Source organism: Phyllostomus discolor, chromosome 6 (genome assembly GCF_004126475.2).
Source record: "Phyllostomus discolor isolate MPI-MPIP mPhyDis1 chromosome 6, mPhyDis1.pri.v3, whole genome shotgun sequence".
Taxonomy (NCBI): Eukaryota; Metazoa; Chordata; class Mammalia; order Chiroptera; family Phyllostomidae; genus Phyllostomus; species Phyllostomus discolor.
The window spans coordinates 125,122,107-125,147,581 of NC_040908.2; the positions used below are offsets into that span (position 1 = coordinate 125,122,107).

Genomic DNA, 25,475 nt, shown 5'->3' on the forward strand with positions numbered 1-25,475 from the left:
CCCGGATCCCGGATCCCGGATCCCGGATCCTCGGTCCCAAATCCCCACCAGCTGCCTCAGTCTCCCGACGGCTCCAGGGCAGGGAGGCACAGTAAGTCTCAGAGACCGGAATGAGGCTCTGTCACGAAAAGGCAAGCTGGACAGCAGAGATTTCGGATTCTGGGAGTCAGTCCAGGCTGCCTCCTGGAGGTGCCCTTCCGGCTCTCTGGGGGGCAACTGTGGAATATGCTAGTGTGGACTCTGTGGGTCATGGGAAACAGAAATAATCTGTACCTCGCAGAGAACTCTGGGCGGCAAAGGGCCTCAAGGTGGAAGTACAGTACCCAGAGCTCTATAAGGGGCTGATGGAGTAAAAAAAGGGGGGTTGGGGGACTTCATTGGGCCGTAGTTGCCTGGCTCCCCGCCAAGAGCACTCTGCGAGGAAATTATGGTTCAGACCATCCAGTGACTCCCTTCCACACTCCAAAGACCAGAGCAATTCTCAGAATCATCACATTGTGGAAAAAAAGCAGCCCCATGGGAAATAATAAAAATCATAATATCGGTTAATAGGGACTGAGTATTTATATTGTGCCAGACACATAACGAATCACTTTACATCTATTATTTCCTTTAATTTTCGTATTGTTAATAGGTAGCTTCTTTTATTAGCCGTGTTTTACAACGGAAGAAACTGAGGGCCCAGGTCCCCACAGACGTTAACCCTGATCACTCAGAAAGTGGTGTGAGCAGAGTTTGAACTCTGTTTTGGTCCTGCCTCCAGTCACTTAGAGATTCAGTACCTTTCATGCTGAAAATTCCCAGCGGCTCATAAAGGGCAGGGGGAGCTTGCGTGGCAGCAACCCCTCCCAAAATAATCAAGCTCCAGTCAGATGACTGCAGGCTGACCAAAGCCCAGGAAGCCTGCCTGGCAGATGCAGTATCTATGACAAAGGGCAAACTTGGGCTGCTGCTGGATCTCAGTGCTACAGAAATCTGCTGACAACTGGGTTGTCCCTTTCCTCCAGCCTACACAGGTAGGGGAGAATGTTGAAACATTCTGGAGCTCTAGCTAAGGAGGAGAGGTGATGGCGTCTGGGCTCTAAATTACAGTGCTGCTGGGGAGCTTTCTCACCTCAGATGAGGTTCAGATTTGGGCTCAACACCTGGATGCAGCAAGGGTCCTGGAAACTGCTCCAACCTCTTATCCACCTGAGTCCAGGCACCCAGAACAGGTGCTCCAGTGCTTGTGATGTGCCTCAGACAGGATTCATGCTTGCTCTGGAGGTTGGGCTAGAGCTACTAGACTACCCAATATAAGGGAACTGGGATCTGTATTACACTGTTTTAAGCCTCACAAGGACTACTTTCCTCAACCCTAGATTTCTCCTATGCATCAAACTTCTGCTGATAAGGTATCACAGTTCTTCTCCAAAGGGCAAAAGTCCTTAATTGGCCTAAAAAGGCCTACCATGATCTCTTACTATAGACCTTACCTCTGTAGTCTTCTCCTAGCCACTCCCCCTTCATCTTTCACTTGTCAAACTCAATTCCTCCACATTCCTATTCAGGGCCTTTACATATTAGCCTCAGCCTAGGGTGCTCTTTCCTCTACTTTTCCTGGCTCTCTGCTCACCCTTTAATCTCAGCTTTCACACTGACATGCCTGTCTCCACCCAAATCTAGGCTAGTTGCCCCTCCTCTGTGCTCCCAAAGCTCCCTGTACTTCTCTATCCTAGTACTTATTATCACTGTATTGTAGTTGCCTGGTTACTTGTCTCCATTCCCTCACTAGACCGTAAGCACTGTGGGAAGGGACCATGTTTTATTCACTGATGTTTCCCCAGGGTCTAGTGCAGTGCCATGCAAGTAAAAGCACTCTGTAAATACCTGCTGTATGAATGAATGCATGATGAAGGTCAGGGGACCTGACCCCTAGGCCCTGTGCTCTTAAGATCCATAGCTATCTTGGTGCTGGCCTAAAGGGCAAATAAAGCTTTGGTTTGAAGTGGGCCTTGGGGAGGAGTGGGTTCTCAGACTGTTCCTGAAATCTGTGCCTTTGGTTTTCTGGCCCCAGCTCTTCAGATTTGATAGGATTTTGGTGCATTATTAGACTGAGGATTTCTCTACCCAGCCCACCCTCCTAGAGTCCCCCACAAATTGACCTCACTGGGCCTGCTTTTATGAAAGGTTTATTCCTAGTGCTAGGTCCCAATCTTCCAGGGCTCTAAGCACAATTAAACTGGGTGGGTAGGTGAGGGGAGGCCCATTTAGATGAAGGGCCAGAAATGAGTCTCCCCATTTTCCCCACCCCCTTGGTCCCAGTCCCTTTCTCTGCCAAGGGCACGCATAGAGGAGGGACGAAGGGTACTGGAGGCAACATCATTGGCCCAGAGGAGCCCAAGAAGAGCTGCCATTGGCTGACAGGGCCTTTTGAGGCTCCGCCATTGGTCAGGGGGCACACCCCAGGAGTTGGGGATAGGCCTGAGGAGTGATGCCGTTGGCCAGGGAGTAGTTTTGTCTTAGCCTTTGGCTGTGGAGTGGAAGGAAAAGATCTGGGAATGCAGCCCTGTGTCCAGGAAGATAAGGGACAGGGCAGCAGCTGCTGGGCCTTCAGGCCCCCTCCCTACCCACAGCAATGTGGGCATAATTGGTGTCAGGCCCCAGCCAGGGAAAAGGAGCCCAAGCCAGAGGGCAGGTGGCAAGGGATAGCCCATGTCCAATCTCCCCCACCCTGGGACTGCCCCTCCCAGTGTCCTTCTTGATAGCCAGGTTGGGCTGGGAGCCGCTCACTGCTCCTCTAGCCAGGAGGGCTTCTCGGCTCCTGGAGGCCTCAGCTTGATGTTGAACTGCTGCAGGGTCTGCTCCAGTTGTTTCTGGTTCCCAGCAAAGTAGGCGGACACAGCATTGTGGAAGAGCAGCAGTTGCTTGTGCATCACCTTGATCTGGGGGTCCAGACGGTCAGCTGAGGCTAGACTCAGATGCCCTTCTCGAGGGGCTGAGCCTGAGCCCAGACCAGGGGTGCATGGACTCTCTCTGACGGTGCTTTTGGGGTAGGGGCTGAACTTCCCCAAGGGAGTCAAAGGAAAGGTCAATCTGATGGGAAAACCCTGACTTGATTTGCTGGGTCTGGGGTTCTGATTTCTGAAAAATCACTGCAACTCAGGGCATGATTTTTCTGTCCTGATCCTGGGACCAGCAGCCAATTCTTCAATAGAAAAGGGCCAGGGATTGGAAGGAGGGAGACCTGGAAAGGTTCAAGGGTTGAGGGGGCTAGGGGAAGATCCCCACTCTACTTAGTTAGGCTGCATTTTCCCATTCACTGATAGGGCGGGTCAGCGTTACAGATAGGGAAGTGGGCAGGGATCCAAGGGGTGGGGTTTGCACCTTGTTTTCTTCCAGGAACTTGAGCTTGATGGCCACATCTCCCCGAAGCTTCTCATATTTGTCTCGATGGGCCTGGAAAGTGGCCTGGGCACTCTCCAGTCGACCACGCGTCCCTGCATCCCGGGGGCCTAGGCTCAGCTCCTCTAAGTCTGTTCGGTAGGCATCATATTCCAGCCTGGGGAGGGGTGATATAGGCTCATCTCCACCCCTTTGTCCTGCACACTCTCCTTTCCTTGTTTAATTCTTATGTCCCTAATCTAAAACTTCCACCCAAGCCAGCCAACTCCCAAGACCCTAGGCCCTGCCAGTGCCCACACCTGGCAGCCTCATACTGTTTGACAGTCATGAGTGTGTCTTCCATGGTCTTGGTGACCAAGGTGTTGATGCTAGAGACAAAGAAGTTCACAGCCCCTAGGAGTGTCTCTCCATTCTTGCACAGCAGCTTCTGTGTCTCTGCATTGTAGCCAAATTCCTCCTGTGGGCAGAAGGGAGGAACAGGCCGTAAGCAAGAGTCCCTACTTGACTGAAGCTGTAGGGCCCTTCATCCCCCTCTTCCCCAGGGAGAAAGCAGCCATCAAAACTGCAACAACCAAGGACTGCCTCCAGTAAGGCTCTAAGCCAGAAGGTTAGTGGGGCCACCCTGGGGACGCCTGGGGTGAGGGTGGGGTTCTCAGATAAGTTCACAGGACTAGATCAGAGAAAGCTAGTGCAGCAGGCAAGGGAGGGGCTCCAATTAGGCTGAGCATCAAAGGCATTCTCACCAATGCAGAGAAGGGTTACTTGTGAGGCACCTTGTGTGCCACCTCCCCCAACCCCTCCAACTTCTGGACCTCTGTACAAACCCTTAGGCTGCCTCCACAGGTGAGTGCTGCTGGGGGCAGGGCTGGGCCCACCCTGGAGGGGTTCTCCCTCTGGGCTGCAGGAGGGAGGGAGGGAGGCTGAGGGGTGACTGCCTGGGACAGCCTGGGCCCAGTCCCCCCACCCTATTTGGTCTGGCTAGGCACCTGAAGCTCTGGGGACTTCTGGCTCAGGTCAGCAAAGGCGTCACCTAGTGCATGCTGGGTCTGCAGCAGGCTGTAGAGGTGGGCTGTCAGTGCCCGGCCCAGCTGCAAGACACTCTCATACTTGCGCTTCGTCTCACGCAGCAACTCAATCTGCAGCTCTAGCTCCAGGTCCACAGTCCGGGAGCCTCGGCCAAATCGCTCTGATAACAGCTGCTTTGTGCACTGATTGGGAAGTGGGGGAATAAGTCAGAAACCCTAGCACCCTGCCCCCACAACAAGTATGTACCCCAGCATACCCAGGCTCCTAGTCTCAGCCATAGATGGAATATTAGGATCTGGGAAAAGGAAAAAAGGTACCCAGTGGGAGTTTGGGGAAAGGGAGAAGTGCTTGAATCCCACCTTATATGTGTTGATGCCCCATTTCTTGACGATGTCAAACTTCTCTCCAGCGATGCCCCGAGCCACCTCATCTCCGGGGCCAGCAGGAGTGGCACTGTGAGATGGATGGCGGCCAGACCCTAAAGGACCAAGTTCTCTGACACCAGTCTCTCAGAAGTATGTGGTTCCACCCATACTTCCCTCCTAGCACCTGAAAATAACTTCCCTGAAGGAGCAGAAGCTAGAGACGATTAGATTCTCCTACTCACTAGGAGAAACTCATATCTTGTGCCCTGAGGCCCAAATCCCAATATACTATGGCCTGCTTCTGAGGTAGTGGTGGGGATTCGAAGGGGACGGAAGAGGAAGCAGCTGGCGTGTAGGGGCAGAGGAAACAGAAGGAAATATGCTGAGTGTGGGGTGGGAGGTCAAGGATGGTGGGTCCTGATAACAGAAAACCTGCTTGACATTCCCATGTGGAATTCTAGTCAGTGTGAGACTCAGGTCTGTTTATTCCTCTAAACTTCAGAGTCTAAAGTAAAACTCTGAGAAGTCTCATGAAGTTCCAAATCAGCATCAAGCTCCAGAGCAGGGGAAACTTCTATGGAACAGAGTTCTTAACTTGATTCAGGGGGTGGAGGCATAGAAAGGGTGCATCTCAGGGGAAATGGCAAATGGGAGCAGTTGGACAAGCCTGGGAACTGGCTTTGGGGTGAGAAGAGTCCATAATGTTCATACTAGTAGAGGTTTCCAAGACCTCTAGAGATAATTCAAGCTTTCTTAGACATATCCTATGCTCCCCAGAACCATTCCTCTCCCCCTCTCCACTCAAGGTTCCTGTTCTGATCATTCATACCTGTGGGGATGAGTCCATCACCAGAGCCCCCATAGCCACCAGACACAATGCTGGTTTCATTGAGGTTGGGTCCTGACACCATCACCTGCTGGAGGTCCTATAGGCCAGAGAAGAGGGGGGCTTCAGGAACATAGGGGCAGCTGAAGCATTTTGGGAGTGAGAACAAGCTTGGATTGAAGCATCATAGAGAGAGCACACAAGGGAAGTCTGCACAGAATCAGAACGAAGATTTGTAAAAACATTGAAGGGAGTTAGGGAAGTTAGGGAAGGCTATTGGAATAGAGTGGGAGACCAGGATTTATAAGTTGGGATTCCCAAATTGAAACAAGGAGAAGAATCAAACAGAAGCACCTGCTCCAGCCCATCATCCTCAGGAAGCTGCCCAGCGTCGCCATTCCCATGGATGGGGATCTCCATTGTGGCTGCCTTCCCTAGGATCCCGTCCGTCATGGCTAGGAAAGGGACTGGAGCCGATGCCTCCAACCCCGTGCCCTGCAAAGCCCAACACAGACAGTGCTGGAAACTGGCCAAGGCCCTAGAAGAGAAAGGTCTCCCACACCACTTCTGAGGTCTTAGAGGTTGTCCCAGGGCTTGAGTGTTCTGGAGTTTGGCTACCACACCTTTCCTCAGGTAGTACATGCCCCTCTTCCTCCCAAGGTGCATAGTTTCACACACCCAGGCCTCAGGAGTCCTCTCATGACCCTCCAACCCCACCAGGACTCCGGTGATCATTCATGCATTCAATCATTCAATAGACACTTACTGAGTACCTACTGTGTGCCATGCACTATTTGAGGCCATGGAAATACAGCAGTGAACAAGACAGATAGTCTGTATTCTCTTGGAGCTTATTCCCATGCAAGTGTTCCTATCAGGAGATGAACCCCTTTCCAGGGCTCATGTATATTATCACAGCTTGGCCTTTCACACCCCTGTAGTGTTTCTTTCCCTTTCTTTCAAGTGATCTTCCCTTCTTCTATCCCATGCACCTTCTTTTCCTCCAGACCTCCCCACCAGGCCTTAGTTGAATCACTTTCTGTATATTCCTGACCTCTGGGAAAAGTCTCTTTTTCCCAGGACATAGGTGATCTCTTCCAAAATCAGTTCTCTCTCCCCCCAGGTGTGTTTCCCAGCTCCCCCAACCCCATACACCTGGGCATCAGGTGTGTCCTCATCATCCCCTGGGCTCAGAGATAACTTGCTTTCAGGACAGGTTCATGCATGCAATCTCCCCTTGACCAAGTATGCCTCTCTCACCTCTGGCTGGGCCGCTCTTCCCCTCAGGGCGCCAGGCCCAGGCCGCACGGGGACCTCCGGCTCCAGTTCCCGTCGCGATCCTAGCAGCAGGTCAGGGAATCAGCGGAAGTGACGTCCTCTCACGGGCAGAAGAAGCCAGCCACGTCGCAGATTATAAGGGCGGAAGTGACATTAAAGCTGGGGGCAGGGCGGTCCTTGAGCTAACGCCCTCAATCCCGGGGATCGCTGAGAGATTATTTCCGGGGCGTTACAAAAAAAAAAAAAAATGTCAAGGAAGTGAGGTCGGGCGTGTGCTTGTGGTCGGATGGAGCAGCAGCAGCAGGAGCAGCAGCAGCTAAGGAACGTGAGTACCTGCTAAAAGTGGTTTCGGGAACTTACATTTGGCTCGCATCCCCGTCTTCAAGGAAGGGACCCCGGAGATCCAGAGATCCGAGAGCTGGGGACACTGGGCTGTGGTGTGCGGTCCTGGGAAACGTCTAAGCGTCGCGGCCTGGAATTGAGGTATGGGCTGCTCCCTTATTACTGAGTTCTTGGTCCCTTTCTCTCCCAGTTGCGGGACTTCCTGTTGGTCTACAATCGGATGACAGAACTCTGCTTCCAGCGCTGCGTGCCCAGCCTGCACCACCGAGCTCTGGATGCTGAGGAGGTGGGGAACCGAGCAGAGAGTTAAAACTCTTCCTCCTCAGAGTTAACCGTAGACGCCTATCCTCCTCCTCCCGCTTCCCTTTCCTTTGGCTGAGGTCTTTCCATGACCCTCGCTCCTGGGCTGGGGATGGGAAGGAAGGAAACGGACCCGACGGGACATCTTTGGTCTCCCTTCCACCCTGTCTTCCTTCCAGGAGGCCTGTCTGCACAGCTGTGCTGGGAAGCTGATCCATTCCAACCACCGCCTCATGGCCGCTTATGTGCAGCTCATGCCTGCCTTGGTGCAGCGCCGCATCGCAGACTACGAGGCTGCCTCAGCAGTGCCAGGTGTTGCTGAACAGCCTGGAAACTCACCATCAGGCAGCTAGCCGTCCCCAGGACCCGGAAGGGAGGCACTGGATGGACCCTCACATTGAAGGAGCTCGTGGACCTGGGGCTGGGTGCAGCCTGTATATACAGAGTGAGGGGTTGCCTGAGAGCTGGGTATTGTTGCTCCTTTTCCTGGAGTAATAAACCCACTTTTATTCTGTTTGGTTTATGTTCTGGGCAGGGACGCTTTGCCCACTTTATTATGTCAGTGCATATCTGCTGGCTTCAACCCTAGCAACAGAGAAATTGCCTTCTTTGTGTAGAAGGAAAACCTCAGCATTCATTCCTAGGCACCTGGTTAAAGCAAGGTCTGTGTGTACAGTTTTAAGGTTGGTGATAGCAACAGGAGGTGGTTTTTGGCCAGATGACAAGGACGTGGGAACTCTGTCCAGCTGCCATTAACTTAAATCTGTCTGACTGTAATGGCTCACTTGTGAGTAAGGTATGCATTCATTCATAACTTAGTGTGTGTGTGTGTGTGTGTGCATACTGTGTCTTAAAGAAGGAATCTGCCATATTTAGGGAAAGAAGATAGCTAAGGACAACAGATCCAGAAATCACAGGGTTTTTAGGGACTCCTTCCTTATAAAGTCAGCAGCTCCAGAACAGATGAAATTTGTAAGAATTCCAGGGTGTCTTGAAACTAACCATTTCTCCAAGTTGTCACATTTTTACTATTTTCTGTCTTCCTGAATGGATCAGTGAAACCTTTAAGCAAAGAAGGTCTTTGTGCTTGTTTTCAGGGGCAGTCAGAAAGAGGGAAACTTGGGGGACCAAATTCTGCAATATGGTCAGACTTAGAGAAAGAAACCCAAAGAGACGTAGATGGTGATGATTATGGAAAAGAAGGGATAAAGCAAAATCTTTGGGGCCTCTTTAATGTTACTTTAATATCTCACTGCTTATTTATAATCTCCTAATTCCAGTTCTCCACCCTCTACCCCATATTGTTCCCACTGTGCCTGTTTTGTGAATTTTTTAAAGGTTTTATTTATTTATTTTTAAGAGGGAGAGGAAGGGAGGGAGAAAGAGAGGGAGAGAAACATCAGTGTGTGGTTGCCTCTCAAGGGCCCCCTACTGGGGGCCTGGCCTGCAACCCAGGCATGTGCCCCGACTGGGAATCAAACCGGTGACCCTTTGGCTCACAGGCCTGCACTCAAACCACTGAGCTACACCAGCTGGGGCTGTGATTTCTAATTCTAGCCTATCCATTGTTTTTATTGCCCACCCCCTTTGTGGAATTTACTTGTGCATTCAGCAGTGTGAATGACCTACCACTCCACTCCATTTTCTTGCTGCCATTGTGTCTTTTTTTATATTATTCCAGCTGTTTAATCTTTTCTGTTACTCCATTCAAACTGCTAGAGAAATACAGAGTTGTATAATGAATGCCACTACATATTTAAGGTTTGCAACTTCAGTCAAGCTCTCATTACCAATGAACAGCAATTTGTGGGTTCCTAGTCTGTTCACTGTCCTTGATTACCACGATGGTTATTTACATCTTCACTGCTCTCCTAATCCCCTTCCTCACTCCCAGTGACCGTGTTTCATTTTTACAGAGGATATGGAAGCTCTTAGACATTGGTTCCCATGATAATAAAAATGACTTCTTACAACCACCCACAAAGTACACAGTTTTTTCCCTTGTTCAGATCAGAAGATTGAAGTTCTCTAATAGCAGATCCTGTATTAAAATACAGATCTGACTTTAAAATCCATGGTTTTTTTTACTGTACCAGGCTACCTCTCAAAATAATATCTATTGAGCCCCTACTTTGTATAGGTTCTGGTGTTGGTATGTGTCATGCTTTACTTTAGTCTTTATAACAACTACAACTAAGAGGTGTTATACCCCACTTAACAGATGATGAAGCAAGAATCCAGAATATACTAAAAGCATATCTTACACAATTACCTGTTGAGTGAAGTGGTTCCAATTAGCTTTTTGCCTTGTTAGCTGCTATCTTTTAAACAAACTGAATAGAAAGTTTTATTAAAAAGTAAAAGTTGCTTACTAGGAACTTCCTTACCAAGTGGCTTCATGTCTGCCCAATATAATTCTTTCTTTGGAAAGTATAAATGCAGGTAAAACAGCTCGTGAACTTCCCAATTTCCAGAGACAGGGAAATGGGTACCCAGAATATTATGCTGCTGGTGGAAGGATTTTTCCATATCAACATTTTTGGGTGTCTTTGTAGTAAACTTCCAGATGATTGTGAATTATCTGTGTTTCCATACCACGTAATTAGTAATGATTCCAGATGGGCTAGGAACATATTTGAACTTCGAGAACTTCTGTTTGCTTACTCATCTGTACCAAACCTGTCCTCAGGCATGGAAAGACAAATGTTCCTTCAGTCTGATTCATCAATTAGTCCCTTTCTTAAATTTCCAATTTCTGTCCTGGTTCTTTTCTCTTTATATTTAGAATGTTGGTCTTACTATCCATCTCCCATCTGCTGAAGTCTCCCTCAGGTCTTGTCATAAACCAGCAGCCATTGACTTAATGAGAGCATATGATGTTTCAATCACAATGAAAATAAATGTTGACAAAACTATCCCTTTATCAGAGACATATTGGAGACAGGGTTAGTGTTTCTGCCATTGTGGCTTCATAAAATAACTGTCCACTTCTTTGCAAAGTCTAATTCGTTTGAGGCTATTCAAGTATACCATCTTCTCATTATTTAGTAACTACCATTCTCATTACTTAGTAACTACCACCCTCCTACTTTCCTCTAAGTACCTAGCCCTTGGTCTTCCTGTCCACTCTGATACTTAATGTTTATTTGCACACTTCATTCAGTATTTTGGTCTCTTAGTTCTTTGACACAATCTCCAATGATTTCTACTTTCTTAGATACCCACTCCTATAGTTCTATCCTGGCCATTGTCTTCACCCCAAACTGCTCTATAACCTTCAAAACACTACTACTTACATTTTATTCACTGATCATATTCCCTCCACTTTATTTAACAATTCCTCTGATACCATTTTTATTTCACTGGCAACAGTCAGGCTATTGCTTCTACCTTTTCTTTAGATTTAAAGTCTAGTGATTCTCTTGGAATAGGTTGCATTTCTTTACCTCTCATCTCTTGTCTCTTGGACACTTAGGTAAAATGAAACATTTGTCTGTGCCTGCATTTGGACAGCCAAAGGCCACCCGAGGAAACAACTATAAAGCAGATTCATATCACTGTGAATTCGTGGTTAGCAATTTCAGATGGAGTCTGGGCCCCAAAATCCCACTGGGTTTTTCTAATCATCTCTCCTGCTTGGTGCAATGAGTATTTCAAACCAATATTCTCAAGCCCCTTATTGGCCCTCCCTCACCTCCATCACCATCATTCTCTTCACTTTCTGCAGGCTATTTATTTCTTCATAGACAAAAGTAGAAGCTGTCAGTTGAGAACTTACACAACAATCTGGTCACCACCTAATCCACATCATTCTCTTCTGTCTAAACAGGGCAAGCATTTTTAAGGCCAATGCTTATTTCTGTGACCTGAATCCTAGTCCTTCCTTTTTTGGAAATCCCCAACTTTTTACCACTTTACTAAATTCTCATCAGAGTTTAAACATGCTAAAGTCTCCCATGTTAGACAAAATAAATCATTCTGTATCTCATTTCCCCTTCAGCTACCGTCCTAATTTTTCCACTTTATACTAAAAACAGTTGGATACTTCTGCCCTCTCCATCCCATTCCTCCACCCAATCTGATTTTGACTTCTACAAGCTTTATCCTCTTGAAATGGTTCTTCCCGAGGTTATACTCACCAGGCGACCTTCATGTTTCAAAACCCAGTGGTTATTTCCCAGCCCTCAACTTCTCAGTAGCATCTGGTGTATTGACTAGTTTCTCAACAGTCTTCCATTAGCATCTGCAACTCCACTCACACATGCTTTTACTACTACCTCTTTGACCACAGCTTGTTAGCCTCTTTTGCAGGCTCACTCACCTTGAGCCTTTAAATCTGTTTCTCTAGGTCTTGTTCTTTCTCAGTCTATTTTTTCTAGGAGTGTTTCATCCCCACTCTGAGATTTGGTTACTGATGACTCCCAGAGCTCTCCTGTGAGATTGACATCTCCACTTAGGTTTCTCAAAAACATCCTCAACTCAACATGTTTCCTCATAAACTTTCCTCCTACATCTGGAGGAATACTTTCCTCCAGTTGCAGAAGCTAGAAACCACTCATCCCTTTGCTCAAAAGCCAAATCCTAGCAGTTTACATTTCTAAATATCCATTAATTCTGTCTGCTTTTCTTCATCTTCACAATCTCCCATAAGGATTATTGCAATGGCTGCTTCTTCCCATATTTACTTTTGCACCCCTCCAATCTGTTCCCCATTCATAGGCCAGAAAACACAACCTGATTTTTAAAACTTCACAATGGTTTCCCATTCTTAGGACAAAAACTGGCATTCTATACATGATTTACAAGGCCCCATACATGATCCAGCTCTTGCCTAACTCAGTTTTATCTTGCTAATGACTCAAACAATGGACTGTCAGTACTGTTTGTTGAAGTGAGCTGAACCACACCTCTGTCTCTCACTCCCTCTCTCTTATCTAATCACACTGGCTTTTCGATTCCTCTAACCTGTCATACACTTCCATCTCAGGGCCTTTGTACCTGCTGTTTCTTGACTTGCAATGCTTTCTCTCTACCTACTAAACTACTCATCCTTGAGTGCTTAATTCAAACACTCTCCTCAAACAACTCTTTCCAGAATCCGGTTCCCATAATTCCTTGTGTTTTGAGCATGTAGCACTTCTAACAGTGGGTTGTGAGGTTAGAGTCCATGTCTATATTGTTCACCATTGCATTCTTATCACAGTGCCTGGCAAATGACATGTGCTTGAAACTTATTTGTTGAATGAACATTTTCCAGTCTCCTCCCAGCTCAATCTACTATTCACATAACAAAAAGAGGACTTTTTATGAAAAGAGACAGAAGTGAATCTGTACTTAGTCTTTGCTGTTTCTCTGCCATAGTACTATCACATATATTGTTTACTCAGTCTGTTATTTTTGTCCTCCACTGGAATGTAAGCTCCATAAATCAGTTTTTGTCAATGTTATCATTTTAAACACTGATGTAACCACCTAAAATAGTGTCCATCACAGATGATGCTCAGTAAGTAGTTCTTGAGTAAATGAAGGCACAAGAGAATAGTTCCAGAGCAAAGGTCTAGAGCTTGGCTTTAGAGAAAGAAGGAGCACCACTTACTGGTAACAAAGGAAGGAGGAATGGATGAAAGTAGATCTAAATAGTTTTTGATTTGGTTTTGGGAGATTGAGAGAGTTTCTTTAAAATCGCATGTGTGATAGTTTTATGTGTCAACTTGTGTAGGTTACAGTACCGCATTATTTAATCAAACACTAATGACAATACCTAAACACTAATCAAACACTAAACACAAGACCGAAAACTCTAGGTATTTGCTGTGAAGGTATTTTATAGATGTTAACATCTGCAATCAGTTAACTTTAATAAAAGAAATAATCCTTAATGTGGGTGGGCTTCATCCAATTAGTTGAAGTCCTTACAAGCAAAAACTGAGATTTCCCTGAGAAGAAATTCTGCCTCAAGACTAAGATGTTAACTTCTGCCCGAGTTTCTAGCATGCTGACCTACCCTACAGGTTTTGGACTTGCCAGCTCCAAACAATTGTATGAGGAAATTCCTTAAAATAAATTTATGTATATATATATATATATATATATATATATATATATATACACACACACACACACAATTCTGTATCCTATTAGTTTTGTTTCTCTGGAGAACCCTCATTGATATAACATCTATTTTTTTAAATAGGTGAAGTTATCAGAAAGTAAAGTAGAAGAAAGTGGAAGATGAGAGAGTCCAGGAGGTTTGAAATAATCTTTGCACGGAATGGAAGGGTGAACTGACAGAAAAGAAACAATTAGATTTTTAGGCCCTGTTGAGGACTCAGTAGAGGTTACTGAACAGAATTTCCCTCTGTCCTTATCCATCTGGAAAACTTATGTTAAGGCCTTAAACTTTAAAGTCCACTGTAATTCTGTGACTCTTCTTTGTCCTTTCCACGAAGGGTTGCCCATGTCCTTATTTATGCTGTCACTGAACCCTGGTATAGCTTGTTCACCATTATGTCAACAGCATTTTGTAGAGTGCCATGAAAAACAACAAAAACACATAGCTAATACAAATCAATTACCTCAAGTGCTTATTATCCACCAGGCTCTATTCTGAGCATTTTATACACTAATTCATTTAATCCTCACAACAACAATACAAGGTAGATACTAATATCTTCATTTTACAAAAAAAAAAAAAAAAAAAAAGCAGGTAAAATACCCCACAACTAGAAAGTAGTGAAGTCAGGTGTTCAATCCAGGCAGTCTGACTCAAATCTGTCCTCTTTCTCACTTAGAAAGATTGCTATACATGTAAGCACTTGTCCCACAAATATTCTCTGATTACCTACTCATGGTGCCTAGCACAGGGGATGGGGAGAGAACACAGAGCCATCAGAATCTGCCACCATGGAGCTTATGTTTCTAGTCAGGGGAAATGGACAAGCAATATAAATCAGATGGTAATAAGTGCTATGGAGAAAAATAATGCACGTTAAGAAGGATAAGGAAGGCAGGGAGAGTTGCTATTTTCTATTGGGTGGTCAGAGAACTCAATAAGGTCTCTGAGCAGAGACTTGGAAGGAGGGAATAAGCTGTGTGCACATCTGGATGAAAAGTGTTCACTGGAGTTGAAGACACTAGTTGTTACTCAGTATCCATTGTCCCCTTCTCTATTTACTAGAACCTCTGACTTTTATCTAGGTACATGGCCACTGAAAATAAAGATTAGATTTTGCAGCTTTCATTGAAGCTAGGTTCATCTGTGTGATTGAGTGATGTATGCATTGTCAGACTGTACCCTTTAAAGTAAGGGTATGCTTTCTCCTTTCTCTTTTTCCCCAACTCACTAGTTGGTGTGGGACCTAGCAGACATAGTACTAAAATCTCTTGGACCTTGAAGACCAGGACCACTTTCTTGGAGAAGGCAGAACAACTAAAAGGCTGACATTTTACTCCTGGAGTAACTATACCTGGACAGTTATGTGACAGAAAAAATAAATAAACTGATCATGTTTTAGTCATTGTATTTTTTTGGCTCTTTCTGTTATTACTATATGTATAGTAGGAAGAATTTTAAGATGGTCTCCAGGAGTTCCACCCACTGTCTACATACCCCATGTTATGTCTTGGACTGTGAATATAATAGATTTTACTTATGTAATTGGGGTTATTTTATACGGCATATTTACTGTAAGAAAGGGAGATTATCTGGTGGGCCTCACCTAATCACATGAACTTTTTAAGAGCAGGAAGTTTTCTCTGGTTGGTTGCAGAAGAGAACATCAGAAGGATGCAAAGCATGAGAAGGGTTTGAAGGACTGTTGCTGGCTTAAAGAGAGAGAGGCCATACAGCATGGAAGGCTGTGGCCTCTAGCACTTGAGAGTGACCCCTGGCTGATGGCCAGGGAGGAACCACAACCACAAGGAAGTGAATCCCATCAACAATAGGAATGAGCTCGGGAGAGGACTTTTCCCCAGAGCCTTCAGGCAAGAACTCAGCCTAGCCAACTCCTTGATTTCATGATTATGATACTCTGAGCAAAGAATCCAGTTAAACTATGTGGTATTTCAATCTACAGAACTATAAGATACTAAATGCATGTTGTTTTTAAGCTGCTTAATTTGTGGTAATTTGATACCTGCCCACAGAAAACTTGTCTGTCTCCTAACTGATACACAATTAGAAACGTATGTAGGCTCTGAGGTGGAAGCGTGCTTGGTATGATTCAGGCACAGCAGGAGTCCAGCTGATGGGGAGACTATAGACAGAGCAATTCGTGGGCCATCAAAGAACTTTGGCTTTCACCTGAAGAAATGAGATAATAAGGCATTTGTGAGTTTTGTGCAGAGGAGTGATAGGATCTGCCTATGTTTGAAAAGGGTCATTGGCTGTTCTGAAAAGAGAAATTGTAGGGTCAAGCATAGAAGCATGGAGACCAGTTAGAAAGCTATGGAATAATCCAGGTGAGAGGCTTAGACCAAGGTTGTAGTGATTAAAGTGGTGAGAAGTAGTCGGATTCTGGGTATATTTTGAAGCTAGAGCCAACAGAATTTGCTGAAGGGTAAGACATGTGATGAGGGGAGGTGAGGGAAGGGAGAGAGAGGAAGAGAAGTCAAAGGTGATTCTGAGGTTTTGATCTGAGCAACTGGAAATAATGGGCTTCCCATTTACTGAGACGGGGAAGACAGTGAAAGAAGAAGGTGCCTTTGTAGGGGCAGTTAGGAGTCTGGTTTTGGACATTGTAAGTTTTTAAGTTTGAGATACGCAAGTCAGATACACAAATGGAGACATTAAATAAGCAGTTGTATATGCAAATCTAGATTTCAGAGCCCAGGTAGGGCTCTGCTGAATTTCGAGTTTCTTTTTCATTCAGTCCCACCCCCCACCTCCAATTTTGAGCTTCTTGTGGTCAAGAATTTTGTCTTACTAGAGGTTTGGGGGTTGAGATGGGGTAGGTGGATAGGTGGTGGGGAGGAGACCGGTTGTCTCAATGACAGGTCTTAGGCACCTGGGTGTAGCTTAGCCGCTCAGTGAATGCATAAACAGGCGTAAGGATTACATCTGCCCACATGCCCTCAGGATCGCTACTTCTCCTAATCAATCATGTTTGTTGTCTGCTACAAGCAGGCTGACTCCGAATTCCCAACACGTTCAGCCTCGCCCTGCCCCCTGGTCTGCCCTTGTATCCCCCCAGGACCCTGATCCCTCCCCTTTCCGGCTCTGGTGCTCTAGGCGTCAGCGCTGAGCCTCACGGGAGGGATCTAGTAACCGTTCTAACAGCTGGAAGGCACTGGAGCCGCGGATGAGTGCAGACATCAGGATCTTCCCTTTGCCCAGGGATACCGCTCTTACCACTGCCCCCTGGAAGGTCCCCTCCTGTCACTTTCCCACGGATCCCTCCTTCCCACCTCCTTCCTCTTCCTTCTCCTCCTCCTCCACCTGCCAGCCTGGCTCCGCCCCTCCTGACCAAGTGGTTCCCTTGCCCCTCCTGCTTTCTGTCCGCAGCCCCCCCTTCAGCCCACAGGCAGACAGGACTGGGGCTTTGCTGCCTCTGAGAAACAACCTGTACCATCTCTTCAGAAGATCACCAGGCTCCACTCCAGTGACGGTTGCTCACTGTTCCCGAGGTTCTCCGAGTGAGCTTTTTCCGTGTGTGTATCAGCTTGTTTCTACAAGTGGTCATATGTGTGTCTGCCTGTCTTTTTGCCTGTGGCTGGCTGTGAGCAGAGTGAGCCTGTGCCTAGGACCGACCCAATTTTAAGTTCATCCATTTCTGCAACAGGCACTCCTTGATGAAACCTCATCGACAGATCTGTCTCTCTTCCCCTCCCTTGCCTCCTGTAGCCATTAGGCCAGGTGAGGGAGACAGTGTCCTGGGTGGTGGGAAGGAAGTTGTACACTGGAGGGTCCCCACCTCTGTCCTGGGCGGGCTTATTACTAGAGTCTTTGGGGAGGCTGTAGGTAGGGTTGAGAGTCCCAGAAGAGGCCCTCTGCTGGTCTGGCTCTGCCCTGCAGCTCCCATTTCCCTGTCCTAAGGGCTTTCTTTCCTCCAACCCTGTTGTCCCTGACCATCCCTTGACCAGAGCCTAAGACCCCCTTCTCTTGCTCCTTTCCTGGGCTGGGCCAAGCAGGTGAAGCCCATCAGCCAGGAGCATGGAACTGGCAATCGGAGCCAGAGCGGTGGGCAAGGTCAGTTCGCCAGCAGTTGAATGCCCAGCTCTTCTTGGCCTCAGAGAGGAGAGTAGGCTCGTCTCCTGAACAGCTGTCATCTGATGCCCTTGAGTCTCGGAGGGGACGGAGGCAGATCCTGAAGGCACTGGAGCTCCTGATAGCTGAACTCCAGACTCTGTTCTCAGCTGTGCTACAGGACAGAAGCCCTGCAGCTTGGCACTACCTGCATGCAGTGCTGCGTCTGCTGCCACCATATCGTGCACTGCTAGTGGGCCACCTTGATTTGCTGCCCTTCCTGGAACAGCTGTACCAGTGGGCACCATGGGTCCAATCCCAGCTCCAGCTGGACCTGCTAGATGCTATAGATCAGGCCTTTCCCCCAGACACCTCTTTGTTAGAGAGTGTGTCCCATGTCGACTGCTGTCTTCAGAAGCAGAGGTTCCATCATGGACCCCCACTCCCAGCATGCCCTTTTGTGCAGGCCCGGAGGGGTGGGAAGCAAGGAGAGGAGGAGTTGGCCACATGGCTGCGACCGTTGACTCTGCCTGAGCTACAGCACAGCCTGGGTATCGTCGGTGCTGAGGTGGCTCTACAAGAGACCCAGTGGCGAGATGGCCTTAGCCTCCTGCCCTTGGCACTGGCAACTGACATCCCTGTACAGTATGAAAGCAGTGGCACTGACTACGCAGAGGAGGAGCCTATTGGAAGAAGAAGGGCTAAGTAAGTGAGGGTCCCAGTTTGGGGCTTTGAGCAGAGGAGAGAAAGAAGCCAGTTTATGGGTGCTTCCTGGGTCATTTGGTCTAAAGCCAACTTTCTTTTGATTTTAGGGATTAGTTTAACCCCAAGCCAAGCCTGGTGTGAGGGTGCTCCGCTCTTCCTTTTTGACTGCAAAACAAACCCAGTGGTCTCAGTGTTAATCCCCATAGGAAAATGCAGAAATTCATGAAAATGTAAAATCAACTATGAGGAGGCCAAAGCTTCAGAGGACAGCTTGAGTTTCCAGAGTTTCCAGAATTCTTTCTCAGATGGTACTGGAAGCCTCCTTAGTTTTTTTTCTCATTCATTCATAATCCCTGAGCCTTGCCTCCAGGATGAAATAGTGCTGGGTACTGGATGCTGGGTGTGTACAGGTCTTTCCCTCAGAATGTTCCTAGGTGAGTGTCTGAGGGCCTTCCCACTCACATTAGTGTGAGTTGAGCCAGCTGCAAGGCAGCTTAGGGTTGCCAGCACTGCCAGGTGGGACTTTCATTTTGATCCTTCCAGGGTCTTCTTCTTGCCTTGTCAGTGTGGGTATCCTGGCCTCTTTACTAATGATTTCCCCCCAACCTGGCTCTCACTGCTTTCTTCAGAATTTCAAAATGTTTACAGAGACCACTTCTGAGAGTTCTCTAACTCTAGTCTTGGAATTCCTCCCTGTCCTCTGGGCTGATTTTCTAAGTGCTTTGCAGCCTGCCTGTGACACATTCACTCTCTGGAAAGAAGGGTAGTTTTACCTTTAATCATATTTGACTTTGTCAGGTTTTGCTCTAAACTAACGTCTTGGTCAAGTTTTCTCTGCAGCCTTAGAGTTCTAATGGTGGACAGATAGGCAGGCTCCTGGAGGTCCTGATGGCAGATGGCCAGTGCCAACAATTTATGCCTTCAATAACCCACACCAACTTCCCTTTACACTGTGCCCTGAATGTAAGTTTCCTTTCCTGGGTGAACTTAACTGAAGTGAAAATGGGCTGAGATGTTGGGAAGGGGTCAAGTTTCCCCTGCCTTCTCTTCAGACCAGGCATAAACCTCTAAGGCCTAGCTAATGTGGCTTAATTTGCACGAAGTTTTCTAGGACTGATCTTGTAGGCATCATTCATTCAATAAGTATTATTGGATACCTTAATATATATCAGATACTGCTAGATGCTGAGGATAAAGAAGTGAACAATCCCTTCTTTTGGGTTTTACAGTTTAGTTAGGGAGATAGATGTTAAATGAGTTGATACAGGTAACATATAATTACAATTTGTACTAAGCGTTATAAAAATCAAGACCACTGCCTTTCCTCTGGCTGCTCCTCTGTTATGTGTATACAGTTAGGGGAAAGCACATCAGAGGAGTTTGGGTTTAGGTTAGAGTTAACATATCTTGCAGATTAGGAGGTGAATTGAAATAAGTGGAGAGTTTCAAGGAAGAGGAAGCAGTCAGTATAGTTAAATGCTACTGAGGCAAGTAAGAAACATCTGAAAAATGTTCATTGGATTTAGCAACAAGGAGGAGTTTGGCGAGAGCTCCTCCAGTGGCGTTGTTGAGAGGGAAGCCAGGTTGTAGTGCATTCAGGAGTGGACAGGTGATGAAGTGCAAATCACATTTTACCATTCTCTCATGAAGCTAGGCTTGAAAGGAAGAGAGAGATAGTAGGATAGAAGATTGAAAGAATTATGGTGTCTGGGTAGGATTCTTTCAAAAAAAAAAAAAGGGTACAGAGATGTTCATAGCCCTTAGGACAGCACTTGAGAAGTGGGTGTTCAATAACTATATGCAGAGCAAATACATGTAGGCTGATGGTAAAGGGAACAGAGTGAAAATTCCTCATGAAGAGGGGATGAGGGACCCAGAGCACAAATGGAAGGATTAGCCTTTCAGGGAAGAAAGGATACTCCTTCCTCTCAAATTGGGGGGACAAGATTAGGAATACAGATAAATATGCAGGAAGGCAGCTGAACTTGAGGGAATTAGTTCATGGCTAAGAGCCTGTTTTCTCTGGGCAGAGAAGGGAGGGGAGTGGGAGCATGGCCGGATTGGTGGAAGCCTGGTTCGCAGCTAAGGACACTGAAAAAGAGATCTGAGGACCTGTGCTCACTGAAGCAGAGTGAGCCCACAGTTGAGACTGGACACCAGAAACCCAGAGAGGAGCCAATATTCCTGGTTCTGTGATCTTTTGAACCTACTTAGATCACAGAGGACTTTAATAGTTAAGGAAATGAACCTTTAATAGCAGTTATACTATTAAGAGGTCCTGATCCCACATTAGATCATTAACCCTGTTGTTGATATGAACTTTTTTTTACATTTTAAAAAGATTTTATTTATTTATTATTTATTTATTTATTAGAGAGATGGGAAGGGAGGGAGAAAGACTGGGAGAGAAACATCAATGTGTGAGAGATACATGGACTGGTTGCCTCTCCACATGTCCCAAACTGGGGACCTGGCCCACCCTTTGGTTCTCAGGCCAGTGCTCAATCCACTGAGCCATATCAGCCAGGACTGATATGAACTTTAAAATAGAATTGCACTGTTATCCCTGGGGTAACTTGTTCAGTCAATTTAGGTTTAGGTCAATTAATGACACAGGTATACTTTCACTGTTTAAGTCTAATTATTCAGGGGGGTGTGTGTGTGTGTGTGTGTGTTTGCTCTGAGGTCACTCCAACCAAAATTGTTAGTCTAGGTAATTAACTTTTGGTTTCTTAGATCATTAATTTTCATATTAATTTTGTTGGCTGGTGTGTTAGAAGTGTAAGAAGATTGAGGGGGTTGAAGCATTGGATCATGGCTTGAAAGGGAAGGATATGAAGCTGGAGGTTGAATGATGATGGGGGAAGAGCAAGAAGAATAGGATGCAGAGATTGGGTAGGGTTGGAAAGTAGGTATAATGGGAGCAAAAATAGGAGATCTAGAAAGTTAGGGAAGTTGCCAGAGAAGAGGAATCTAGGACTGTGGGCTTACAAGATGGTAAGTTGGGAAAATAAAAGTATTCCCATTACTTTTACTCAGTATTACATAATATTTACTTTGTAGTAATTACAATCAATCCAGAATGATGAGTCACTTATCAGGAAAGAGTTGTCAGTGCATATCTATGTGAATATAGTTGCCTATCTGTGCCGTGCCATAGCTGTATTTGCTCGATATGTGAACACTTTCGCTGTGTAGGTAGTAAAAAAGCTCTGACAGTGCCAAAGTGGGTCTTCTCAGGCACCCGACCTAGCCTCTCTCACTGGCCAACAGTGGCAACCTGACTTCTTTGCTGTGCCTCATCTCTCCTGATTTTTTTTTCATACAGGTCTCAGCTTGGTTCTGAAGTTCCTGGAAAGAAGACATTCCAAAAGAGCAGCCCTGGCTTCTTACCTCAGACTTCTCTCCTGGGTAGCCAGGTGATGACCATTCTGAAGAGGGAGAGATACCTGAAGAAGATTCGCTTCCTCTACCTCAATGTGGCTCCTAGCCGGTACTTCAGGTAAGAGCCTAAATCTAGACTTCTCTTTCCACTCCCTGATTTCCTCCCATGCTGTCTCTCCCTCATCCTCTCCATCCTCACTCCTCCCCTGTACTTTCTCCTCTGCTTTCTCATTTTTCCTCTGTCTCCCCATTTCCCTCCCTCTTCCCTTTATTGCAGTCTCACAGCCTTTTGTCTTAGTCATCCTCTTCTATTTTTTGCTTTGTCTTCTTTATTCTGTCCTAGAATGATAAAAGCATTTGGTCATTACTTCAGAAAGAAATTTAATGTAACTTTTACCAACTCCAAAGCATGAATTAGGCATTTGTTTAAATCTGTACAGTGTCAGGGAAGTTTTGTTTCCTGAAGTATTCTGTTCCCTAGGATGAACCAAAATCTGTTCTTTTTCTTAAAACATTTTTTTATTTATTGATTTTAGAGTGAGAAGAAGGAGGGGAGAGAGGGAGAAACATTGATTTGTTGTTCAACTTATTTATGCATCCATTGATTGATTTCTTATGTGTCCTACTGGGGATGGAACCCACAATCTTGGTGTATTGGTACAACATTCTAACCTACTGAGCTACTTGGCCAGGGCAAAATCTATTCTCCTTAAACAATTACCTCCCAGTTCTAGTTTTATCTCTGGAGCTATATAAACATATCTCCTCCTCCCACTAATTTGAGAGCCATTTATTCACTTTCTTTCATTAGATCCAAATCTTATAGATTTTCAAAAACCCTGTTCAAGTCTCACTTTTTCTCAGTACTAATAATAACTACCATTAATGGAGCTTTTCTGCATACCAGGCACTGTGCTAATACACATGTGAGATGTGCTATTTAATCCTCGCCTACCAGGTAGGTGCTATTATTATTTCCATACATAAGATGAGTAGACTGATGAATAGAGAGGTTAAGTGACTTGTCCAAAGCCAAATAAGTGGTGGAAACAGGACTTAAACCTAGGACTGTCTTAATTCAAAAGTCCATGCCTTTAAGCAATATCTGATACATCCTTTCAGAGAGTCTTATTTCCTGTACACACTGAACTTTTTCTCCTGGACTTAGGTAGCACTATGGATCAGTGTCATCCATTCATGTAAAAATCAATTCATTTAGCAAACATTCGCTGAGAGCATTGACCCAACTATTAAGCTGTTGTGTATTGGCTCTAATTTTACTCCTCTTTCTGCTTTGTGATACTTCAGCTAAGACTGAGAACTTCATTTCTTATTTTTCAGCTGGCCCCCAGTTAGGTTTGATTAAGAGGGGGTGTTAGAAGAAGGCTAGATAGCAGGAGAGGAGAAGGGACTTTCTCCTTCCTTTGCTTGCTCTTCCTGTCATCATTGCCCCAGAAATGGTCCTTCATGCTGGTAGCAGCAAGCACTTGCTGAATCAGCCTCTTCATGATCCTGAGAGGTATCAATACCAGCCAGGTGACACCTTTCCGTCGGAATTCTGAGTGTCAACTCTGCAAGGCTTCTCCTCCCAAATCCCTAGGTACTGGTAGCAGCCAGGAAGCATCACTTTAGAAATTCAGGTTCCAACTCTACAATCCCTTCTGCATGCTCATAGCTTCTAAGAACCCAAACTTCTTCCCTTTGTTCCTCTAGTTCTGGGGCTGGCATCCATTTCCTGCAGTTATTACCTCTGTGCTACCTTAGCGCTCCCTTTTTGCTTTCCCAGTCCTCTGATACCTTTTTAAAAAACACATTCTTTCTCCTGGCTGGTGTGGCTCAGTGGATTGAACCCAGACTGCGAAGCAAAGGATTGCTGGTTCTATTCCCAGTCAGGGCTCATGCCTGGGTTGTAGGTCAGGTCCCCCAATGGGGGGGTGGGGGGGTGCAAGAAGCAACCACACAGTGATCTTTCCCTCTCTCCCTCCTTTCCCCTCTCTCATAAAAAACAAACAAACAACAACAACAACAACAAGAAAAAGCACGTTCTTTTTGTTTGTTGAATTTACTTTGTTGTAATGCTTAGTGTGGTTCCAGTTTTCCTGCCTGGATGCCACTGACTGATACAGTACTTGGTATCATGAGCAGTCCCAGGAAATGAACCTTAAATATGGGATTCTGATATTGGTCTGAAAATGTACTTGTCCTTGAGCAGTACTGAGCTCCTTGTTAATGGGTGGTAAGACTCTAGTGACAGTGCTACCACAAATAATTGAATTATCTCTTTTGGTGGAATACGATGAACTGCCTAGCGGCTGCTACACCCAACTGCCTGGCAGTAACAATAGTGGAGACACGTGGGAAGAGATGACCATGGTGGAAATCTTACAGAAAGAAAATTATAAGCTTAGGGCTTTAAACTATCAGCTCAGTCATCTTCGGAGAAGCAGCACAATCAAAGATAATTAGGCAAATAGAGAGACAAGAAACACTGAGCAAGAGAACTGAAAGGGCAGTGAATAATTTCAGGGCCAGCATCTGCCAAGGAAGAAACCCAGTGAGGCGAGTTTCACATTTGATGTAGCTTTTTTCCCAAACAGGCCCCTGTCGATTCCAATAGAGGCAATTGTGTGTCTGGCTTACTCTACACTCACCATACACTGAGAGGAGGAGCTGAGCTGTCCACAGACTCACAAAGAGCAGAAGTAGCAGAAGTTGCCTAGGATCCACAGCAAGGAAGGAGGTGTTTTTTGGTTTAACATATGTTGTAACTAGGTTCCCAACCCAAAGCCCAGGGGGTTTAATTTGTAGGTTCTCTGATGGGTTCATACAGATGATTTTCATATTCTATCCAGATATTTTGCCCAGTTTTTCTACTTCTCAAGGGGGAGTATTGGTTCGAATTTTTAGTGCGCATCAGCCAGTAGAAACCTGGCATGTGTTTGATTTTGTTTATCTGCCATATAACAGGGCTTTTTTCAATGTGTTTAAATTTATTAATTTCTGGTCTAGATTTTGATTCATACTTGCCGAAGAATTTATCCCTCACTTCTTTAGAGTGTTTGCTCCACTACCCCCTCTCCACCCTTACTACCCCACTTAAAATTGCACTCCCTCCACCTATGACACTAACAGTATTGCCACACACACCCCAATTTATTAAGTTTACTACCTTCTCCAGTGGACTGAGAGCTCTATTAGAGCAGGGATTTTGTTTGTAATGTTTAGCAGTGTATCCTCAAGGTTTAGGACAGTTTAGCATAGAGTACAAAGTCAGCAACATTTGTTGAATGAATGAATGGATGAATGAATGAATTATCCAATGCAGGAATATATTGGGAAGGGGTAAGTGATTAATTCAGTATAGAATTTGCTGTGTTTCAGGTACACATGAGACATAAAGTTTGAGACGTTTCAGAAGCAGTTGAGTATATGGGGTCTGGGACTCAGGAAGATCTTCACTTGCCCCATTACTCTCTGGTATCACTTAATATTCCAATTGATCTGAGTTCTTTGAGGACAAGGACTATGTAGTAATTTTTGTGTCCTCATCTCCAATCACAGTATTTGGACAGAAGGGGAACTTGATCAATGGTTTAACTAAACTGCATGGACTGCATGCAAATAGGAACTGGACTTTTGTTGTTCGTTGCTGTAAATGGAATGCCTGATACAGTACTTGGCT

At 45.8% G+C, this 25,475-nt stretch overlaps 3 protein-coding genes across 5 annotated transcripts in view; 2 read left to right on the top strand and 1 right to left on the bottom strand.

Moving 5' to 3' along the window:
• Positions 1-2,154: 2,154 nt before the first annotated feature.
• On the bottom strand, positions 2,155-6,993 carry ARFIP2 (ADP ribosylation factor interacting protein 2). 3 transcript variants are annotated; one of them, XM_028517114.2, is made up of 8 exons: positions 6,862-6,992; positions 5,956-6,096; positions 5,605-5,701; positions 4,770-4,888; positions 4,371-4,592; positions 3,684-3,841; positions 3,367-3,541; positions 2,155-2,924 (listed from the first exon to the last, which is right to left on the bottom strand). In XM_028517114.2, the coding sequence occupies exons 2-8, from the start codon at positions 6,052-6,054 to the stop codon at positions 2,769-2,771; spliced, it is 1,026 nt and encodes a 341-aa protein (XP_028372915.1). In that variant the 5' UTR covers positions 6,055-6,096; positions 6,862-6,992; the 3' UTR covers positions 2,155-2,768. The 3 variants fall into 3 exon arrangements, with proteins under 3 accessions (XP_028372915.1, XP_035886086.1, XP_035886087.1); XM_036030193.1 differs by lacking the exon at positions 5,956-6,096 and having other exon boundaries at positions 6,862-6,993; XM_036030194.1 differs by lacking the exon at positions 6,862-6,992 and having other exon boundaries at positions 5,605-5,811; positions 5,956-6,079.
• Positions 6,994-7,105: 112 nt separating this feature from the next.
• TIMM10B (translocase of inner mitochondrial membrane 10B) lies at positions 7,106-14,471 on the top strand. Its single transcript, XM_028517139.2, has 3 exons — positions 7,106-7,204; positions 7,412-7,507; positions 7,701-14,471. Exons 1-3 carry the CDS (start codon positions 7,166-7,168, stop codon positions 7,872-7,874), a joined length of 309 nt encoding a protein of 102 aa, XP_028372940.1. The 5' UTR covers positions 7,106-7,165; the 3' UTR covers positions 7,875-14,471.
• A 3,126-nt stretch (positions 14,472-17,597) lies between these two features.
• DNHD1 (dynein heavy chain domain 1) overlaps positions 17,598-25,475 on the top strand; it is a gene marked incomplete at its 5' end in the record, with an annotated part of 70,781 nt that continues 62,903 nt past the window's right edge. The window contains 2 exons of the mRNA XM_036029992.1: positions 17,598-18,409; positions 21,738-21,911. Coding sequence (XP_035885885.1) covers positions 17,598-18,409; positions 21,738-21,911 — 986 coding nt within the window. The remainder of the gene's footprint in view (positions 18,410-21,737; positions 21,912-25,475) is intronic.